The sequence below is a fragment of the Nerophis lumbriciformis genome, linkage group LG24 (genome assembly GCF_033978685.3).
Source record: "Nerophis lumbriciformis linkage group LG24, RoL_Nlum_v2.1, whole genome shotgun sequence".
Classification (NCBI taxonomy): domain Eukaryota; kingdom Metazoa; phylum Chordata; class Actinopteri; order Syngnathiformes; family Syngnathidae; genus Nerophis; species Nerophis lumbriciformis.
Window position 1 is genome coordinate 41,985,880 of NC_084571.2, and position 23,913 is coordinate 42,009,792.

Sequence of the window (23,913 nt, forward strand, 5' to 3'; positions counted from 1 at the left end):
GAGGGTTTGGTTAATATCAACACTTCATTCATCAACAATTGCATCATCAGAGAAATGGACATTGGAACAGTGTAGGTCTGACTTGGTAGGATATGTACAGCGAGCAGAGAACATAATGAGTTCATAAGAACAAGTATATACATTAGAAATACTTTTGATTATTTACATTTGGTTATTTACAATCCGGGGAGGTATGATGAGGAAGGGAGGGTGTTAGTCAAGGGTTGAAGTTGCCTGGAGGTGTTCTCTTAGTGCGGTTTTGAAGGAGGATAGAGATGCACTTTCTTTTACACTTGTTGGGAGTGCATTCCATATTGATGTGGCATAGAAAGAGAACGAGTTAAGACCTTTGTTAGATGGGAATCTGGGTTTAACGTGGTTAGTGGAGCTCCCCCTGGTGTTGTGGTTATGGCGGTCATTTACGTTAAGGAAGTAGTTTGACATGTACTTGGGTATCAGGGAGGTGTAGCGGATTTTATAGACCAGGCTCGGTGCAAGTTGTTTTACTCTGTCCTCCACCCTGAGCCAGCCCACTTTGGAGAAGTGGGTAGGAGTGAGGTGTGATCTGGGGTGGAGGTCTAGATGTAATCGGACTAGCTTGTTCTGGGATGTTTGGGGTTTAGATTTGAGGGTTTTGGAGGTGCTAGGGTACCAGGAGGTGCATGCGTAATGGAAAAAGGGTTGAACGAGAGTTCCCGCCAGAATCTTAATGTCATGTCTGTGGAATCATGTTTTTTTTTAAGTCATGTTTTGTTTAGTTATAGGACTCTTTAGTTTCTGTCTTTTCACTCCCTCGTCTTGTTTCCACGATTACCCCATTAGTTTCACCTGTTCCACGTTTGGACTCATTGTGCACTCTTGATTGTCACCATAGCAACCCATTAGTTTTCACCTGTCACGTCACGCACCTGTTTCACGTCTTGAGTCACGCACCTGTTTTCGTTAATCATGTCTGTAGTATTTAAGTTCAGTGTTTTTCAGTTTGTCGTTCTGACGACCTCACCACGTTTATGCTCTGTCCATTCTTTCCATGTCCATTCCTCATGCAACTATTTTTGTCCAAGCCAAGTAAGTTTTTGTTCCATGTTTATAGTCTTTTTGGTTTCATAGTTTGTTTTCCGCCATTGTGCGTGCTTTTCGTTTGTACTTTTTTGCTATAGTCTTTTGGTTTCATAGTTTATTCTCCGCCACTGTGCGCGCTTTCATTTATTCCTTTTTTTTTTTATAATAATAAATAAATCATGTACCTTCATTCCCGTCTCGCCCGTGCCAACTTTCCGTTGCATCCCGGTAAAGCAAACGCCCAAGATCAAGTCTTGACACTTAATGGTGCTTTTGTTGACCAGAGAGGAGATTCTATACAGAAATCTCGTCCGTTGGTTGACCTTTTTGATTACCTTGGTTGCCATTTTATCACAGGAAAGATTAGCCTCTGGAATGGAACCTAGGTAGGTGACCTCATCTTTCCTGGTGATAACAATGTCACCCACTTTTATAGTGAAGTCACTGACTTTCTTAAGGTTGATGTGGGACCCAAACAGGATGGATTCCGTTTTACCCAAGTGTATGGATAGCGAGCCAGGTGCAAGTTCTACACAGTTCAGCACTGAGGATTTTCTCCACCTGTGACTTGTCCTTGTCTGATACCAACAAGGCCGAGTCATCCGCAAACAGGAACAATTCACAGTCGGAGTTCAATCCCGAGCCCGGGATTGAACTCACGACCAATTCCCTCTAATTGTTCATGTGTGTGTGCAAACACAGAATCTCCCTGAGCATTGAGTGGAGCACATGTTAGAAACATCACACCTGGCAATACCAGCAGCACACCTGTCTCAAACCTATCTTTTATTATAACACTCAAATGAGAGGAGTCATTTTCATGAGACTATTTAGTAATATTAGGGATTTGGCCCACTTGTAATGAAAATAAAAAAGCTATGGATTAGTATTGTACAATATGTCTGGGTGGGGGTCCTGCTTTGGAAATCATTTCAGAGATCACATTTAAACATCCTCATGTTGCACAATGAAATGTAAGCATAGGATGAAGTGCGTAACTTTCTCTAGTAACAGCATTCCATGATTAATATCAATACATTATTCCATGATTAATATCAATACATTAACAGTAATAATAAATGACAGTAGAATAAGCACACATATGACTGAGGAGTCATAGTGTAACTTTGTGTGGTGTTTGACTTGTCCGACTTTTTGTGTGACCATAAACGCAGCAGTGGCTTAGTGCTATGCGTGTTGGTGACAAACTATAGCACACAAAAAAGCACATTTAATAAACAAACGTTATTATGGTCTTACCTTTACTTATAAATGTGCCGCTGTTGTGCTGGATTAATGCACCCCCTGACGGGAGTGTTATATCAACTAAAGCCCTCACTTCAACTTTCCACGTGCAAGATTGAATCTATTTAAAAAAGTGTAACCGAGGGTTTATAAATGTGGCCTATACTGTATGAAACTACAAAATAACAAACACGGAGGCTCCAGTTTACACGAGGACCACTTTATTTACCTTCTTTCAAAAACCTCCGCTCCACTACAACATGTCAACACTTCCGCTCTTAGCGCCTTCAAAATAAGAGCTCAAGGCATATACTGTATAACAGCGCATAACAGGAACTTAACTAAGAGGAAAGCCCATAAAAATAGGTTACAAAAGTTATTTAATAAGAAGCCAAAAAGTGCAAAAACAATAATGTTCGTGTTGGAGGAGTTGTGAATTAGGTACACCTGCAGTCTGCAGGTGTACCTAATGTTGTGGCCCTGCAGTCATTCACAACTCCTCCAACCCGAACATTATTGTTTTTGCACTTTTTGGCTTCTTATGAAATAACTTTTTTAAATAGATTCAATCTTGCACGTGGAAAGTTTAAGTGTGGGCTTTAGTTGATATAACAATTCTACGGCGGGGGTGCAGGAGGCGAGCCTCAGCCAGTGCGTCTTTTGCAGCCGTTTTATGATCACTCAGCACAAGAAATACGTGACACACATACAGTTGTTGACAAAATACACTGTACATTATATACCTCAGCTAACTAAACTATGGAAATGTATAATATAGTTCATATAGCAATACGGTCTCACTGCACAGCAGGCCAGCAGTTAGCCGAGTCCGTCCATGTTGAGGCACTGAGTGACGTGCCTCAACTGGCTGCTGATCACCGCACCGTCTCTTCTCAGTATTTGAACGGCAAATGTGTGAATTCAGCGATTTTGAATAAAAATAATCTAAAACTGGTGAAGTTAAATGGAAAATAACTTTATAATATAATCACTGGATACATTTAACAATTTAATATATATTTTTTTCTTTTTAAATTTTTTTTCTTTCCATGATGCCTCACCTGCCTCTAGTGACTGCACGTCACTGCTTTTGGCCTGCTTTGTACGGCAGAAAATGACTACTTTTTCCAGATATAAGTTTTTTACTCATGTTTCTGGTGTGGTTATGGCCGAATATAAACAGTTTTGCTCAATAAAGTGATCGCTATAATTCCTGTCCTCGAAGCATCTCGATAGACGTTACAATAATTGAAGGGTGTTGACGAACACCGTTAGGGCCGCTTGTTGTCACTGTCACTCAGAGTTGCATTGCAAAATTACACACAGTAAATGTCTTCATTTTCTTTAGAATTCAGATGGGTTTGATTTGGTGCGCGGCATATATTTGCTGTGCGCAGAGGACGCTTGAGCAGTGCGCAATTGCGCAGGCGCGCACCTTAGAGGGAACGTTGCTCACGACCTTCGTAATGTGAAGCACATGCACTAACCCCTGTGCCACTGTGCTGCCCCAATTAGGATATGCTGTTGATGTAAATGTACGGTCTGCAAAATCTTGAATTTAGATGGAATATTACCGTACAGGGCAGCACAGTGGAAGAGGGGTTAGTGCGTCTGCCTCACAATACGAAGGTCCCGGGTTCGATCCTGCGCTCTGGATCTTTCTGTGTGGAGTTTGCATGTTCTCCCTGTGACTGCGTGGGTTCCCTCCGGGTACTCCCACCTCCAAAGGCATGCACCTGGGGATAGGCCCCTCCCACCTCCAAAGACATGCACCTGGGGATAGGCCCCTCCCACCTCCAAAGACATGCACCTGGGGATAGGCCCCTCCCACCTCCAAAGACATGCACCTGGGGATAGGTTGATTGGCAACACTAAATGGTCCCTAGTGTGTGAATGTTGTCTATCTGTGTTGGCCCTGTGATGAGGTGGCGACTTGTCCAGGGTGTACCGCGCCTTCCGCCCGAATGCAGCTGAGATAGGCTCCAGCGACCCCCCCCCCGCAACCCGGAAAGGGACAAGCGGTAGAAAATGGATGGATGGAGGGTATTACCGTACATTTCAGAGTATTTGTGACATTATGGTATTTGCAATGTAGTAGTGATGGGTTGATGAGGCGTCATGAAGCGTTTCGACACATTGCAAAACTGTATTGATACTGTGTCGATACTGTGTCACTAAATACTGACATCTGCTGGACATTAAAAATCCCTACAGGCAACCTATGGACCGACTCAACTGACACTGATTTGATGCCCTAGTACAGGGGTCACCAACCTTTTTGAAACCAAAAACTACTTCTTGGGTACTGATTAATGCGAAGGGCTACCAGTTTGATACACACTTAAATAAATAAATATATTGTCATTTGTAAGTTACACGTAAGTGTGATTTAAACAAGAATAGCTAAATAAATACATTTATATATATAAAAAAATGGGTATTTCTGTCTGTCATTCCGTCGTACATTTTTTTTCCCTTTTGCGGAAGGTTTTTTGTAGAGAATAAATGATGAAAAAAACACTTAATTGAACGGTTTAAAAGAGGAGAAAACACGAAAAAAATTAAAATAACATTTTGAAACATAGTTTATCTTCAATTTCGACTCTTTAAAATTCAACCGACAAAAAGAAGAGAAAAACTAGCTAATTTGAATCTTTTTGAAAAAATTAAAATTATAATTTATGGAACATCATTAGTCATTTTTCCTGATTAAGATACATTTTAGAATTTTGATGACATGTTTTAAATTGGTTAAAATCCAATCTGCACTTTGTTAGAATATTTAACAAATTGGACCAAGCTATATTTCTAACAAAGACAAATCAGTATTTCTTCTAGATTTTCCAGAACAAAAATTTTAAAAGAAATTCAAAATACTTTGAAATAAGATTTAAATTTGATTCTACAGATTTTCTAGATTTGCCAGAATAATTTTTTTGAATTTTAATCATAGTAAGTTTGAAGAAATGTTTCACAAATATTCTTCGTCGAAAAACCAGAAGCTAAAATATGTATTATTCTTTACAATAAAAAAATAAATATATTTACTTGAACATTGATTTAAATTGTCAGGAAAGAAGAGGAAGAAATTTAAAAGGTAAAAAGGTATATTTGTTTAAAAATCCTAAAATCATTTTTAAGGTTGTATTTTTTCTCTAAAATTGTATTTCTAAAAGTAATAAGAAGCAAAGTAAAAAATAAATGAATTTATTTAAACAAGTGAAGACCCATCCGTCCATCCATTTTCTACCGCTTATTCCAAGTGAAGACCAAGTCTTTAAAATATTTTCTTGGATTTTCAAATTCTATTTGAGTTTGTCTCTTTTAGAATTAAAAATGTGGAGCAAAGCGAGACCAGCTTGCTAGTAAATAAATACAATTTAAAAAAAATAGAGGTAGCTCACTGGTAAGTGCTGCTCTTTGAGCTATTTTTAGAACAGGCCAGCGGGCGACTGATCTGGTCCTTACGGGCTACCTGGTGACCGCGGGCACCGCGTTGGTGACCCCTGCCCTAGTATATACAATAATATAAACCAAGTCATTTAGGATTATTTCATATCTTCATTTAAATAAAAATATATTTGTATCTTTTTTAGATACAGTCAATAAATAATGTGAACATGTATCATAACATGGAAATCTAAGAGAACGTGTTGTGGATGATTGTGGACTGGGAATTGTTTTAATTTTATTTTTTACACATTTTTATAAAAAAAAAAAAAAAAAAAGTTTTTCCGACGTATTACATTTTAGACGATTTCTCTTCTTAGTTATTATTTCACCGGCTGTAGAAAAGACACGCTCACAGGGCACATAGGAGGCGTCAGTGCGACACAGTTGGCGTATCGGTCACGTGACCAAAACAGCTCATGATCGGTCACGTGACTTTCTAAAAGCGGTACGCGCACCGGCACAGGGTTTTGCTCTATGAGCTCGACGCATGCGCCAATGCATCGGTGTTGCCGGACCCATCAGTACAATGTACAATTTTTTTTTTTTTTTTGTCGCCTGCTTGTTTGAAACCCCTAGCAAAACGCCAGAGGTAGGAGCGTACGATGAATGTGCAGTAAATGATGGAGTGTTTCTTGTCATGTGTGGTGTTCATGGTCATGACAGGACAGGCTCCGGTCAGGCTAACCTCCTCCAACCTCTGAGGACAAAGCTCCGAACTATGGGACGCTGGGCTTTCTGCTCCGCCTGCTCCCAGTCTGTGGAACGCTCTCCCTGACCACCTGAGGGCACCACAGACTGTGGATGCTTTTAAACACTATACGATCACATTTAAATGTAACACTTTTTGTTCGTAAAATGAAACTGTGGTTTTATTATGTCAAACATGAGAACTGTGAAGCCTTCTAAGGGGGAATCTGCTTTCTGCTCCGCCTGCTCCCAGTCTGTGGAACGCTCTCCCTGACTACCTGAGGGCACCACAGACTGTGGATGCTTTTAAACACTATACGATCACATTTAAATGTAACACTTTTTGTGTGTAAAATGAAACTGTGGTTTTATTATGTCAAACATGAGAACTGTGAAGCCTTCTAAGGGGGAATCTGCTTTCTGCTCTGTGGAACGCTCTCCCTGACCCCCTGAGGGCACCACAGACTGTGGATGCTTTTAAAAAAGGCTTAAAAACCCTTCTTTTAAAAAATAAAACCTTTTTTTTTTAGATATATGTGTGCTAGTTCTAGCTATTAGGCTGGTCTAGTTTTTACTTTTATTATTTTACTATTTATTTTACTTGTTGGGGGCAGCTTTTTGTGGTTCTAGCATTGTTGTTGTTTTTTTAATGCACTGTAGCATTTTGAAATTGTTTGCTCAATGTAAAGTGCTTTTACAAATAAAATCTATTATTATTATTATGTAGGCGCCCCCTGCCCCATCCAGCTGAGCCATTCCAGGGTTGTGGTGAAGTACGGAGCCCCCGTGTGGGTCAACTGCAGCTCCACAGACCCCGTGTACAGCAGGATGGGCTGGGAAGCTTCATTGGGGGGAACCAGCCTTCAGCCAAGCCGCCATTTGATCTGGAGCGTGGACGCGCTAACGAGGTGGAAAATCTCGCCCATCTGCTACGTCAACCCACCGCCGGGAAGTTCCAGGAAGCAGTGCTCCAAGACGCTGGACGTGGTCGTTTACAGTAAGTGTGGAGTCTCTCATGGGGAATCAATAGTTGATCTCTGATCACTCCCTTCTCCAGCGTTCCCAGAGAGCATCAACATCAAGCGGGAGTGGACTCCAGTCCGCAGTGCTGTGCTGGAAGAAGGAGACGTGCTTGACTTGAAATGTGAGGTGGGCAAAATAGCGCCCGTGTCCCAAGTCAGTGTGTGGTGGCACAGCAGCAGCAGCAAGGCATCCATCCATGTGTCCAAACACCATGCACACACCAAGGAACCTGTTCACCTCATCTCCTCATATAATTATTCTGTTAAAATGGATGACCAGATCCGATGTGAGGCTCATTTGGACCTGAGACCAGAGGGACCAGAACTCAGTGTCTTTTCACCAGTGTTCAATATCTCTGTTGTTGGTGAGTACAATCCATTTCTTATTGACTACATACACTAGATCCACCTTCAATCTGGAGCACAGGTGTCAAAGTCAAGGCCCGGGGTCCACATCTGGCCCGCCACATCATTTTAACTGGCCCGCAATCACCTGGAAATGATATGTGTCAAAGTACGTCATATTTCCTCACAAAATGTAATGGATTTTTTTCATTTTGACAGAAAAAATACAAACCCCGTTTCCATATGAGTTGGGAAATTGTGTTAGATGTAAATATAAACGGAATACAATGATTTGCAAATCATTTTCAAGCCATATTCAGTTGAATATGCTACAAAGACAACATATTTGATGTTCAAATTCATAAACTTTATTTTTTTTTGCAAATAATAATTAACTTAGAATTTCATAGCTGCAACACGTGCCAAAGTAGTTGGGAAAGGGCATGTTCACCACTGTGTTACATGGCCTTTCCTTTTAACAACACTCAATAAACGATTGGGAACTGAGGGAACTAATTGTTAAAGCTTTAAAAGTGGAATTCTTTCCCATTCTTGTTTTATGTAGAGCTTCTGTCGTTCAACATTCCGGGGTCTCCGCTGTCGTATTTTACGCTTCATAATGCGCCACACATTTTCGATGGGAGACAGGTCTGGACTGCAGGCGGGCCAGGAAAGTACCCGCACTCTTTTTTTACGAAGACACGCTGTTGTAACATGTGCTGAATGTGGCTTGGCATTGTCTTGCTGAAATAAGCAGGGGCGTCCATGAAAAAGACGTCGCTTAGATGGCAGCATATGTTGTTCCAAAACCTGTATGTACCTTTCAGCATTAATGGTGCCTTCACAGATGTGTAAGTTACCCATGTCTTGGCCACTAATGCACCCCCATACCATCACACATGCTGCCTTTTACACTTTTTCATGGCTGCAACACGTGCCAAAGTAGTTGGGAAAGGGCATGTTCAGCACTGTGTTACATGGCCTTTCCTTTTAACAACACTCAATAAACGATTGGGAACTGAGGAAACTAATTGTTAAAGCTTTGAAAGTGGAATTCTTTCCCATTCTTGTTTTATGTAGAGCTTCTGTCATTCAACAGTCCGGGGTCTCCGCTGTCGTATTTTACGCTTCGTAATGCGCCACACATTTTCGATGGGAGACAGGTCTGGACTGCAGGCGGGCCAGGAAAGTACCCGCACTCTTTTTTTACGAAGCCACGCTGTTGTAACACGTGCTGAGATGTGGCTTGGCATTGTCTTGCTGAAATAAGCAGGGGCGTCCATGAAAAAGACTTCGCTTAAATGGCAGCATATGTTGTTCCAAAAGCTGTATGTACCTTTCAGCATTAATGGTGCCTTCACAGATGTGTAAGTTACCCATGTCTTGGCCACTAATGCACCCCCATACCATCACACATGCTGGCTTTTCAACTTTTTCATGGCTGCAACACGTGCCAAAGTAGTTGGGAAAGGGCATGTTCACCACTGTGTTACATGGCCTTTCCTTTTAACAACACTCAGTAAACGTTTGGGAACTGAGGAGACACATTTTTGAAGCTTCTCAGGTGGAATTCTTTCCCATTCTTGCTTGATGTACAGCTTAAGTCGTTCAACAGTCCGGGGGTCTCCGTTGTGCTATTTTAGGCTTCATAATGCGCCACACATTTTCAATGGGAGACAGTTCTGGACTACAGGCAGGCCAGTCTAGTACCCGCACTCTTTTACTATGAAGCCACGTTGATGTAACACGTGGCTTGGCATTGTCTTGCTGAAATAAGCAGGGGCGTCCATGATAACGTTGCTTGGATGGCAACATATGTTGCTCCAAAACCTGTATGTACCTTTCAGCACTAATGGCACCTTCACAGATGTGTAAGTTACCCATGTCTTGGGCACTAATACACCCCCATACCATCACACAAGCTGGCTTTTGCACTTTGCGCCTAGAACAATCCGGATGGTTCTTTTCCTCTTTGGTCCGGAGGACACGACGTCCACAATTTCCAAAAACAATTTGAAATGTGGACTCGTCAGACCACAGAACACTTTTCCACTTTGTATCAGTCCATCTTAGATGAACTCAGGCCCAGCGAAGCCGACGGCATTTCTGGGTGTTGTTGATAAACTGTTTTCGCCCTGCATAGGAGAGTTTTAACTTGCACTTACAGATGTAGCGACCAACTGTAGTTACTGACAGTGGGTTTCTGAAGTGTTCCTGAGCCCATGTGGTGATATCCTTTACACACTGATGTCGCTCGTTGATGCAGTACAGCCTGAGGGATGGAAGGTCACGGGCTTAGCTGCTTACGTGCAGTGATTTCTCCAGATTCTCTGAACCCTTTGATGATATTACGGAGCGTAGATGGTGAAATCCCTAAATTCCTTGCAATAGCTGGTTGAGAAAGGTTTTTCTTAAACTGTTCAACAATTTGCTCACGCATTTGTTGACAAAGTGGTGACCCTCGCCCCATCCTTGTTTGTGAATGACTGAGCATTTCATGGAATCTACTTTTATACCCAATCATGGCACCTACCTGTTCCCAATTAGCCTGCACACCTGTGGGATGTTCCAAATAAGTGTTTGATGAGCATTCCTCAACTTTATCAGTATTTATTGCCACCTTTCCCAACTTCTTTGTCACGTGTTGCTGGCATCAAATTCTAAAGTTAATGATTATTTGCACACAAAAAAATGTTTATGAGTTTGAACATCAAATATGTTGTCTTTGTAGCATATTCAACTGAATATGGGTTGAAAAGGATTTGCAAATCATTGTATTCCGTTTATATTTACATCTAACACAATTTCCCAACTCATATGGAAACGGGGTTTGTATATTACTGCTTTTAAATTTTAACAGTATCCAATATTGTAACAAATATTATAGTATATTATCATACTTTCCAAACATGTTAAATAAAAATACTTAACTTTACATCAAACTACCCATCAAATCAATAAAAAGGACAATATTACTAAATGAATTTTTTTTTTTTTTTTTTAACTACTGTTTTTTGTGCTAAAATGCTGTTGTGTGGTGAATTATATTTATATAGGGCTTTTCTCTAGTGACTCAAAGCACTTTTACATAGTGAAAGCCAATATCTAAGTTCCATTTAAAGCAGTGTGGGTGGCACTGGGAGCAGGTGGGTCAAGTGTCTTGCCCAAGGACACAAAGGCAGTGACTAGGATGGCGGAAGCAGGGATCGAACCTGGAACCCTCAAGTTGCTGGCACGGCCGCTCTACCAACCGAGCTATAGCAGTTGGTCGAGCTGCCAGTTTTTAACGGTGTAAAAATGAGCTTATATATTCAAAAAAATAACAAACGTTTTCCAGTTGGAACTTTAAATATCTTGTCTTTGTAGTCTATTCAATTGAATATACCGTATTTTCCGCACTATTAGCCGCACCTAAAAACCACAAATTTACTCAAAAGCTGACAGTGCGGCTTATAACCCGGTGCGCTTTATATATGGATTAATATTAAGATTCATTTTCATAAAGTTTCGGTCTCGCAACTACGGTAAACAGCCGCCATCTTTTTTCCCCGTAGAAGAGGAAGTGCTTCTTCTTCTACGCAAGCAACCGCCAAGGTAAGCACCCGCCCCCATAGAACAGGAAGCGCTTCTTCTTCTACTGTAAGCAACCACCCGCCCCCGTAGAAGAAGAAGAAGCGCGCGGATATTACGTTTCATTTCCTTTGTGTGTTTACATCTGTAAAGACCACAAAATGGCTCCTACTAAGCGACAGGTTTCCGGTTCATGAAAAGACGCAATCTCTCCATCCGCACACGGACTACTATTTCACAGCAACTGCCTAAAGACTTTCAAGAAAAGCTGGCTACTTTCCGTGCATATTGTAAAAACAAGATAGCTGAAAAAAAGATCCGGCCAGAGAACATTATCAACATGGACGAGGTTCCACTGACTTTTGATATTCCTGTGAACCGCACTGTGGATACAACGGGAGCACGTACGGTGAATATTCGCACCACAGGGAATGAGAAGTCATCCTTCACTGTGGTTCTAGCTTGCCATGCTAATGGCCAGAAACTTCCACCCATGGTGATATTCAAAAGGAAGACCTTGCCAAAAGAGACCTTTCCAGCCGGCGTCATCATAAAAGCTAACTCGAAGGGATGGATGAAGAAAAGATGAGCGAGTGGTTAAGGTAAGTTTACGCGAAGAGGCCGGGTGGCTTTTTTCACGCAGCTCCGTCCATGTTGATATACGACTCCATGCGCGCCCACATCACGCTGGTTTTTAATATATTATTAAAGTTTGACTGACCTATCTGACTGTTTTTTTGACATTCCTTTAGCGCAGTTAGATGCGGCTTATAACACGGGGCGGCTTATAGGTGGACAAAGTTTTGAAACATGCCGTTCATTGAAGGTGCGGCTTTTAACCCAGGGCGCCTTATGGTGCGGAAAATACGGTAAGTTGAAAAGGATTTGTTGTATTCTCTTTTTATTTACCATTTACACTGCTTTTGGGTGTTGTACTTCTGGTCAAGAGTAATACAGTAAATCCTTGTTTATTGCTGTCAATTGTTTCCGGGCCTGGCCGTGGTAAATGAACTTGTGTAGATAGAACAATCGTATCCATTAATTCTTGATTCTCTTCCGGTGTTCTATTCCTCTTCAGCCGGACCAGACTTTGAGTGCTCTGACAGGGAAGTTCTCAGAGTGCAGGAAGATTCTATGAGGACCCTGGAGGACCTCTGCCCTGTGAAAGGCAATCCCACCCCAGTGGTCAAATGGCTAAAAGACGGGAGGACGGTGAACTCCTGGGTTCCTGTGACCAGGGACTATTCAGGACAGTACATCATCCAAGCAGAAGGCGCCAAGTCTGCCACCAAGCGGGTGGAGCTGGTGGTCCTGCATGACGGTACACAACTTAGGCAAGATTGTACCATGAGGCGGTGCAAAGTGCGAGCAAGACGATAAACAGGAGAGCTTTTCTCCCCCATTGCAGACGTACAGGTGACGTGTCCAGTCCTCCACCACGTGATGGAGCACACTTCTCTGGGCCAGAACCTCCCCTGCTCTGTGGAGGGCTTCCCTGAGGCGCAGGTCAGCTGGTACAAAGATGGAGAGCAGGTGGAGCTCTCGGAGCCCCTGACCAGATATGACGCGGGGCCGTACGTGGTGCTTGCTTCCAACATGTACTCCGGCGCCAACGCCACAGTGGAGCTGGACGTTCAATGTGAGTCACACTTGTTGCCACGGCAACGGGGGGAAAGCACACAACTAAGAAAGTGAAAAGGCAGACAAGACTTCCATGCAACCTCCAAAGTCGAACTCCATTTTACATTTCTAACAATATTTATTTCAAAGATGAATTATATTTTAAGTATTCGAACACAGTTTTTTTTATCAAAACAAACCAATTAACTCAAATATTAACACACATTGCAAAACATTTGGTCGAATCTCAAATACTTTTGACTGGTGCTGTCAAAAGTTACATTTTAATCACACTGAATAGTTTCATTTTTCCCGAAATGTAAAGCACTGGTAACGATTTTATGCGTCAATCATTTTGCTGCGCTGTTGCTTCATAATTGTGTCACATACAAACATTAGCTTGTTGGGCACAACATGATCGCAGTCATGTTGACTTTCTACTTTGATTGTTTACTTTCAACATTTGGATTCAACATTTACATTTAAGATTTAGATTCAACATTTACATTTAGATTCAACATTTAGATTCAACATTTAGATTTAATCTAACATTTACATTTAGATTTAACATTTATGTTCAACATTTACCGTATTTTCCGCACTATTAGCCGCACCTAAAAACCACAAATTTACTCAAAAGCTGACAGTGCGGCTTATAACCCGGTGCGCTTTATATATGGATTAATATTAAGATTCATTTTCATAAAGTTTCGGTCTCGCAACTACGGTAAACAGCCGCCATCTTTTTTCCCCGTAGAAGAGGAAGTGCTTCTTCTTCTACGCAAGCAACCGCCAAGGTAAGCATCCGCCCCCATAGAACAGGAAGCGCTTCTTCTTCTACTGTAAGCAACCACCCGCCCGCGTAGAAGAAGAAGAAGAAGCGCGCGGATATTACGTTTCATTTCCTTTGTGTGTTTACATCTGTAAAGACCACAAAATGGCTCCTACTAAGCGACAGGGATCCGGTTCATGAAAAGACGCAATCTCTCCATCCGCACACGGATTACTATTACTAAAGAAATTCATAAAGTAATCTGCCAAGTGGGTGGAGCTATTGGGAGGAGTCCCTTGTTGGGTTAGCGATGCTACTGTACTAAACAAAAATTTAGGGTCGTTTTTGTTGAGGCGGATGAGATTTGAGTAATATTTAGCTTTAGCTAAGGTAAGCATGCGTTTATACGATATTAAACTATCACTCCATGCTTGATGGAAAACCTCAAGCTTGGTCGCGCGCCATTTGCGTTCCAACTTTCTACATGATAATTTATGAGCTCTGGTTTCCTCTGTAAACCATGGGGTGCGCCTTTTAGGGGCCCTTTTTTGTTTTAGCGGTGCTATACTATCAATGGTTTTGCGCAGGGCATTGTCAAAGTTGTTAGTGAGGTTATCAATAGAGCCGACATAATTTTGGAATGGTGCCATTACCGAAGGCAGTAGGTCAGCAAGAGTCATCGTTGTGGCAGCATTAATGTTGCGGCTGCTATAGCAGTTATTATTATTATTAGTTTGTTGACAATGAGTCAGAACTTCGAATTTTATAAGGTAATGATCGGACATTACTTTAGTATACGGGAGTACCATAACTTTGGAGGTGGTGACACCCCTGACCAGCACTAGATCTATCGTATTGCCGTTGCGATGCGTAGGTTCATTTATTATTTGTGTAAGACCACAGCTATCAATTATAGTCTGGAGCGCCACGCACTGAGGGTCCGATGGGGTATCCATATGGATATTAAAGTCTCCCATTATGATTATATTGTCTGCGTGCGTCACTAGATCAGCAACGAACTCTGAGAATTCATTAATAAAGTCGGAGTAGGGCCCTGGGGGGCGGTAGATAACAGCCATATCGAGAGGCAGCGGTGCGACAGACCTCATAGTAAGCACCTCAAACGATTTGTATTTATTATTTAGGTTAGGGGTAAGGTTAAAGTTAAAGTCACACTTTTGTTGCCAAAAACCATAACTGTGCATGCTAACATGCTGAGGGTGAATTGTCATCGTCAGACGAGCCGTCAGCCATCGAGGAGCTGCTGGATGTTGTGGCTGAGCTGGGCTCCGACGTGTGGCTGAAGTGCTCCGCCAGAGGCAACCCTCGACCCGACTACATCTGGACTAATGACCACGGCGACAATATTCAGGCCATAATTGAAGATGGAGTGTCACGTTTGCCGATCCCAAATGTGGCCGTGAACGACACGGGCACCTACACGTGCCACGCCCGTAACCTGGCAGGCAACACTTCTCGAAGTGCCCGAGTCTCTGTGAAAGGTGAGGGAAACACAACACACTACACAATATGTTTGTAGTACAAACCTCGTTTCCATATGAGTTGGGAAATTGTGTTAGATGTAAATATAAACGGAATACAATGATTTGCAAATCCTTTTCAAGCCATATTCAATTGAATGCACTACAAAGACAACATATTTGATGTTCAAACTCATAAACTTTTTTTTTTTTTTTGCCAATAATAATTAACTTAGAATTTCATGGCTGCAACACGTGCCAAAGTAGTTGGGAAAGGGCATGTTCACTACTGTGTTACATCACCTTTTCTTTTAACAACACTCAATAAACGATTGGGAATTGAGGAAACTAATTGTGAAGCTTTGAAAGTGGAATTCTTTCCCATTCTTGTTTTATGTAGAGCTTCAGTCGTTCAACAGTCCGGGGTCTCCGCTGTCGTATTTTACGCTTCATAATGCGCCACACATTTTTGATGGGAGACAGGTCTGGACTGCAGGCGGGCCAGGAAAGTACCCGCACTCTTTTTTTTACGAAGCCACGCTGTTGTAACACGTGCTGAATGTGGCTTGGCATTGTCTTGCTGAAATAAGCAGGGGCGTCCATGAAAAAGACGGCGCTTAGATGACAGCATATGTTGTTCCAAAACCTGTATGTACCTTTCAGCATTAATGGTGCCTTCACAGATGTGTAAGTTACCCATGCCTTGGGCACTAATGCACCCCCATACCATCACACATGCTGGCTTTTCAACTTTGCGTCGATAACAGTCTGGATGGTTCGCTTCCCCTTTGGTCCGGATGACACGATGTCGAATATTTCCAAAAACAATTTGAAATGTGGACTCGTCAGACCACAGAACACTTTTCCACTTTGCATGAGTCCATCTTAGATGATCTCGGGCCCAGAGAAGCCGGCGGCGTTTCTGGGTGTTGTTGATAAATGGCTTTCGCTTTGCATAGTAGAGCTTTAACTTGCACTTACAGATGTAGCGACCAACTGTATTTAGTGACAGTGGTTTTCTGGAGTGTTCCTGAGCCCATGTGGTGATATCCTTTAGAGATTGATGTCGGTTTTGGATACAATGTCATCTGAGGGATGGAAGGTCACGGTCATTCAATGTTGGTTTCCGGCCATGCCGCTTACGTGGAGTGATTTCTCCACATTCTCTGAACCTTTTGATGATATTATGGAGCGTAGATGTTGAAATCCCTACATTTCTTGCAATTGCACTTTGAGAAACGTTGTTCTTAAACTGTTTGACTATTTGCTCACGCAGTTGTGGACAAAGTGGTGTACCTCGCCCCATCCTTTCTTGTGAAAGACTGGGAAGCTGTTTTTATACCCAATCATGGCACCCACCTGTTCCCAATTAGCCTGCACACCTGTGGGATGTTCCAAATAAGTGTTTGATGAGCATTCCTTAACTTTATCAGTATTTATTGACACCTTTCACAACTTCTTTGTCACGTGTTGCTGCCATCAAATTCTAAAGTTAATGATTATTTGCAAAAAAAATGTTTATCAGTTTGAACATCAAATATGTTGTCTTTGTAGCATATTCAAATGAATATGGCATACTTGCCAACCCTCCCGGAGACTCCCGAAATTCAGCGCCTCTCCCGAAAATCTCCCAGGAAAAATTTTCTCCCGAAATTCAGGCGGAGCTGGAGGCCACGCCCCCTCCAGCTCCATGCGGACCTGAGTGACGTGTTGACAGCCTGTTCACACGTCCGCTTTCCCACAATATAAACAGCTAATGATGGAGGGCGAGTTCTTGGTTTCTTATGTGGGTTTATTGTTAGGCAGTTTCATTAACGTCCTCCCAGCGCGGTAACAACACACAACAACAGCATTTCGTCTACGTAAAGCAGTTCGTCTGCCGTAAACAGCAATGTTGTGACACTTTTAAACAGGACAATACTGCCATCTACTGTACATGCATATGTGACCCACCCATAATGTGTCACATTTTTGTGTTGATTTATTTATTTTATTTTGTGGTTTGAATTCGTTTTTGGAGCTGTCATTACACATTTATCAGTATTCACATTGGTCAGTAGGGGGCAGTAGGGCGTTTCTTCCCAATTGAATGCTATCACCTGCAGACCGGAAGTGTCTTGTCATTCTGATGAGCGCGACCAGTCTGTGAACAATTGAAACGTCCTGTGTGCTTTTTCCTCCTGTATAACAGGTTAGTTTTGGTGAATCAACTCACTGAATAATATCCATGTGATCTTTATAAGTTTAAGTACACATTCTGATGGTGGAGCCTAACTCTAAAGTGTTTGTGAGTTGTAGTTTGTATTTGTGAATGAATCCAGTGCACAGCTGCAGTAATCAATACAAAGAGGCGACGTGAGTGCGCAATGTTTATATAGGAACTTCTGATCCTGTTTCAGACTCCCAAATTAGAGCTCCCGTTTTCTTATCGATTTTATAATGTAGATTTGTATAATGTGTGTGTTCTGAAATAGTGACAGAGAATAGAACAAGGATGAACAATTCAACCCGTAACTCAACAATGAGTAGATGAGTGTTATGTGTGTGTATATGTGTAAATAAATGAACACTGAAATTCAAGTATTTCTTTTATTTATTTATATATATATATATATATATATATATATATATATATATATATATATATATATATATATATATATATATATATATATATATAAATATAAATATATAAATATATATATATATATATATATATATACATATATATATATATATGTATGCATATATATATATATATGTAATAAAAAAAAATATATATATATAGCTAGAATTCACTGAAAGTCAAGTATTTCTTATATATATATATCTTAACCACGCCCCCAACCACGCCCCCCGCCCCACCCCCGACCACGCCCCCCACCCCCCACCTCCCAAAATCGGAGGTCTCAAGGTTGGCAAGCAGGGCCGGCCCGTGGCATAGGCCGTATAGGCAAATGCTAAGGGCGCCGTCCATCAGGGGGCGCCACGCCAGTGCCACAAATGTTGGAGAAAAAAAAAAAGAAAAAAAAAGTTGTTACTATTATTTCTAAATAAAAAAAATAATCTCACGTTAATTAAAATGCAAAGTAAAGCCTATTTAATAGAAATATTATTTGTTACAACATCCCCCCCCCCACGGTGCGCCCCCTCCCTTCCCGTATCATGACTCTTTTTGGACGTCACCACATCAAAAAATCAACACAAGATGTCAAAACGGCCAAAACTGTCAGGTGCCCAGGGAAGAAAAAAGAGAAAAGAAGAGGAGGAGAAACGAGAAAAGACAGAGGTAGCAGGTAGGTAACGTTAGCCTACATGAAATTATTTGTCTGTTACAGAATGTGATAGTAACCTGGCTTTTTAGCATTAAGCTAATGTTACATGATTCGGCAATTGCTAATCAATAAATAGCTAGTTCTGTTTTAACGTCGGGTTAATATTGTGGAGGGGGCTAAATTGTTATGGAAAAGAATAATGTAACGTTAGGTAATTACAGTACTCCCACCTTACATTCCTCAGGGACATTTCTATTAGATCTTTTAAGCAGGTGTTTTTTGTTTACATTGTTATTGCCTTCTGGTTAGCTAATGTTTGCCCTGCAGGTAATAGTCACTTTTCCACCCCTTTATATATTAGGTATAGTTGTAAGTAAAAAAAAAAGGTCAAAGACAAAGCTATTCGGGTTCTTGTGAGTATATACACATCACTGCCGATGTGGGGGGGCGCCACCTAAAATCTTGCCTAGGGCGCCAGATTGATTAGGGCCGGGCCTGTTGGCAAGTATGGGATATGGGTTGAAAAGGATTTGCAAATCATTGTATTCCGTTTATATTTACATCTAACACAATTTCCCAACTCATATGGAAACGGGGTTTTTAGAAAGAACAAATACATTCAGTAAGCAAAGATATGTAAATTATTGACGCATATTTTTTCCAGGCCTTCAAGGGCCAGATAAAATGAGCCAGACCTTGAGTTTGACACCCGTGTGATACAGTATTCCTCCCAGTGTGATACGGTATCCCTCCCGTGCGATACAGTATTCCTCCCAGTGTGTATCCCTCCCAGTGTGATACGGTATCCCTCCCAGTGTGATACGGTATCCTTCCCAGTGTGATACGGTATCCCTCCCGTGTGATACAGTATCCCTCCCAGTGTGATACGGTATCCCTCCCGTGTGATACAGTATTCCTCCCAGTGTGATACAGTATCCCTCCCAGTGTGTATCCCTCCCAGTGTGATACAATATCCCTCCCAGTGTGATACAGTATCCCTCCCAGTGTGATACAATATCCCTCCCAGTGTGATACAGTATCCCTCCCGTGTGATACAGTATCCCTCCCGTGTGATACAGTATTCCTCCCAGTGTGATACGGTATCCCTCCCAGTATGATACAGTATCCCTCCCAGTGTGATACAATATCCCTCCCAGTGTGATACAGTATCCCTCCCGTGTGATACAGTATCCTTCCCAGTGTGATACGGTATCCCTTCCAGTGTGATACGGTATCCCTCCCAGTGTGATACAGTATCCCTCCCAGTGTGATACAGTATCCCTCCCAGTGTGATACAGTATCCCTCCCAGTGTGATACAATATCCCTCCCAGTGTGATACAGTATCCCTCCCGTGTGATACAGTATCCCTCCCGTGTGATACAGTATTCCTCCCAGTGTGATACGGTATCCCTCCCAGTATGATACAGTATCCCTCCCAGTGTGATACAATATCCCTCCCAGTGTGATACAGTATCCCTCCCGTGTGATACAGTATCCTTCCCAGTGTGATACGGTATCCCTTCCAGTGTGATACGGTATCCCTCCCAGTGTGATACAGTATCCCTCCCAGTGTGATACAGTATCCCTCCCAGTGTGATACAGTATCCCTCCCAGTGTGTATCCCTCCCAGTGTGATACAATATCCTTCCCAGTGTGATACAATATCCCTCCCAGTGTGATACAGTATCCCTCCCGTGTGATACAGTATCCTTCCCAGTGTGATACGGTATCCCTTCCAGTGTGATACGGTATCCCTCTCAGTGTGATACAGTATCCCTCCCAGTGTGATACAGTATCCCTCCCAGTGTGATACAGTATCCCTCCCAGTGTGATACAATATCCCTCCCAGTGTGATACAGTATCCCTCCCGTGTGATACAGTATCCCTCCCGTGTGATACAGTATTCCTCCCAGTGTGATACGGTATCCCTCCCAGTATGATACAGTATCCCTCCCAGTGTGATACAATATCCCTCCCAGTGTGATACAGTATCCCTCCCGTGTGATACAGTATCCTTCCCAGTGTGATACGGTATCCCTTCCAGTGTGATACGGTATCCCTCCCAGTGTGATACAGTATCCCTCCCAGTGTGATACAATATCCCTCCCAGTGTGATACAGTATCCCTCCCAGTGTGATACAGTATCCCTCCCAGTGTGATACAGTATCCCTCCCAGTGTGATACAGTATCCCTCCCAGTGTGATACAATATCCCTCCCAGTGTGATACAGTATTCCTTCTGTTTCTTACTGATTTGATATGTTTAATGTCTGATGAGCGCCTCTGTCTCCTCTGCATAAGTTCCCCAGGTGTGCGAGCAGACAGACTTAGCGTGCGGCTCCACTTGCGTCCCTAAAAGTCTCATCTGTGACGCCGTGAAAGACTGCTTGGATGGCTCGGACGAGGCTCTGGAGTTATGCCCTATGGCCGCCGGTGAGTCTGCCATGTGAGATATATATACATCATGTTGCACTTCATTGAACATTCTTTCACTTTGCCGCCATAAACCATTCACGGATGTTGAACGACGAGGTCACAAGGTGTGTAAATGATCAATAAAAAGAGAATACAACAAATCCTTTTCAACTTATATTCAATTGAATAGACTGCAAAGACAAGATATTTCATGATCACACTGACAAACATCTTCCATGATCAAGTGTCACTTTTTTGTTTTACGACAGCGCCATCTCCTGGTTCTTTTGGGTTACTAAACCACTTCTCTCCTACATTTGACTAATATACCACTATAATGACTACTGTGATGAGGTGGTGACTTGTCCAGGGTGTACCCCACCTTCCGCCCGAATGCAGCTGAGATAGGCTCCAGCACCCCCCCGCCACCCCGAAAGGGACAAGCGGTAGAAAATGGATGTATGGCATATGCAAAATGTGCTCCCCCATTGGTGGTAAGCAGCAGAGCGGGAAATGAGGTGCTGAGTAATCATTCAGAAAAGAAGCTGTGATACGATACTGTACTTTATATGTCTGTTTTATTCTCTTTTTATTGATATATTTTTACTGCACATATTAGACATACGAATAACATTGAGAAAGCCCCAAAATATTATACTGTACATTGTCTATTTCATTTCATTCATTTATTTTGTGCACAAAAAATACAAAAACAAACATAGCGTCTTCAATACAATATCATCATTTTGGAAAAATATCGAAAGAAAAATAAAAGAGACATTGTTTTTTTTTTGTGGAAAAGGAGCAGGAAAAAGCAAAAGCTTACCCTTCATTATCCACAATAAAATATATAATTACAGGATACATATCATATATGGAAACTTACAAAAATAAACCTACTCATTTTATAAAATTACATCCTTAAGATATTATGTTTCCTCCTTCTTGTTGTGTCTATTGTTGCGTCAGACCAGTTCTTCCTCCAAGGGAATCTAAGTTACAAGTTATTTCGATGACATATATGCTGAGTAAGAAGGACCATCAAGACAGAATTGGAATAATTTCAATTTTATACCAAAGCTTTGGGAGATCAGCTTAACCAATACATTCATATCGGCTGCTCTAGTTGATCTGGCATTCCAAGGAAAAGGCAACTCTTTTCACACAAAGAAAGCCCCCATCTCCCCTCTCTCAACACTGATAAAGAGAGAGAGACGTGGGGGTTGTCTTCACATTCCGATGGTTTACGACTCTAACCAGGCATCTGAAATGTCTAACGGAACTGGTAGAATATCCAAAGGAAAAGTACTAGATACTCTAAACATGGCTATGTAAAAAGAAAGAACTCTTAAACATATCTGCATCCTTCCACACTATCAAAACATGTTTTCATATTTCTTATTCAATTTAATTATATTTTTGCTTTGTTTGATTTCATCATCCTAATGATTCCACTCAGTCACCCTACAAACTGATATGCATGTATTTGTACATATTTGTAAAAATCATTATGTAAATAACTACAAATCACCACATTGAACTTCAAATATTGCAGCTTCACCATATCGCTGCAATTTTTAAAAAGTATTATCTATGTATTTTTGGTCCAAAATTCAACATTGTCAAACATAAAATGGCTAAATAAACTACAAATATCAGTACTACAGCAGTATCGGCCACGAGAAGAGACCAAACTAATCCGAGTGTCCACTGATTGGCTCGATCAGTCTTAAGAAGCATGACTATATTGAACTAGCTGATGAGTGAATGTTCCAATGCTGAAGTTGAACTGAAATGCTGACAGAATGTAGTGTGAATGGAAGAATAGTTTCAATGTTGAAGACTTTGAATTTCCAGGAAAAACGGAATTAGGTTTGGAACTTGGGAAAGTGTTAGTTGGATGAGTGGAATGTGTTGAAGGTGGAATGGTTTGAATAGGTTGAAAAATGTGGGAATTGTGGAAGTTTAAAAAATGGCCAATTCATTTTGAATGGGGAAAATGTCCCTGGAAAAACTGGGAATTCTTGGAAATCCGGGAATTGTTTCTTTAAATTGTTGAACAGGCTGAATATTTTGGAGTTGGGACGGTTTGAATTTGATAAAAAATGTGGGAATTGTGGCACTTTGAAAAATGTCCCATTCTTTCCAATGGGAATTTCATGGAAATTTGAGAATTGCCGGAATTTTTGGGGGAAAATGTTAAAAGACTTGAATGTTCAAATGGGTCGAGAAATGTTGAAGTAGTAACATTTTAAATTGAGAAATGGTATTAAGGAATTTTGGCAAAACCGGGAATTTTTGAGAATTGTGCAACTTGGAAAAATGTCCCATTCATTTCAATGGGAACTTCATGGGAATTTTGGGAAGAATGGGAATTTTTGGGGAAAATGCCAAAAAATTTGAATGTTCTGAATGAGTTGAAATGGTTGGTGTTGGGATTTTTCAAAAACGGTGGAGAAATGTTGATGTAGTAACATTTGTAATTGAGAAATGGTATTGTGGAATGCCTGGAGTTTCGGGAAAACCGGGAAATTTTCCAGTTCAAAAAACAAGTTAGTTTTTTGTCCTGATTAAGAGGAATGTTTGGACGGTGGAACGGTTGAAGTGGGTTGACAAATGTGGAAGGAGTAGTCGCCAGAAAAAAAGGTGAAAGAAGGGTTTGAAAAAAAAAAGAAAAAGGGAATTCTGGGAATTCCTGGAATTGTTTTGAACTTGGAAAAATTATAGTTTGAATGGTGGAATGTGTTGAAGGTGGAATGGTTTGAATAGGTTGAAAAATGTGGGAATTGTGGAAGTTTAAAAAATGGCCAATTCATTTTGAATGGGGAAAATGTCCCTGGAAAAACTGGGAATTCTTGGAAATCCGGGAATTGTTTCTTTAAGTTGTTGAACAGGCTGAATATTTTGGAGTTGGGACGGTTTGAATTTGATAAAAAATGTGGGAATTGTGGCACTTTGAAAAATGT

At 41.4% G+C, this 23,913-nt stretch overlaps 1 protein-coding gene across 1 annotated transcript in view; it reads left to right on the top strand.

The window, feature by feature from the left end:
- The window catches only part of LOC133620555 (hemicentin-2-like), a 103,899-nt gene that overhangs the window by 6,117 nt on the left and 73,869 nt on the right, over nt 1-23,913 (top strand). The window contains exons 2-7 of the mRNA XM_061982140.2: nt 7,175-7,444; nt 7,505-7,834; nt 12,463-12,705; nt 12,793-13,023; nt 15,015-15,278; nt 20,834-20,965. Of these exons, the coding sequence (XP_061838124.1) occupies nt 7,175-7,444; nt 7,505-7,834; nt 12,463-12,705; nt 12,793-13,023; nt 15,015-15,278; nt 20,834-20,965 (1,470 nt within the window). The remainder of the gene's footprint in view (nt 1-7,174; nt 7,445-7,504; nt 7,835-12,462; nt 12,706-12,792; nt 13,024-15,014; nt 15,279-20,833; nt 20,966-23,913) is intronic.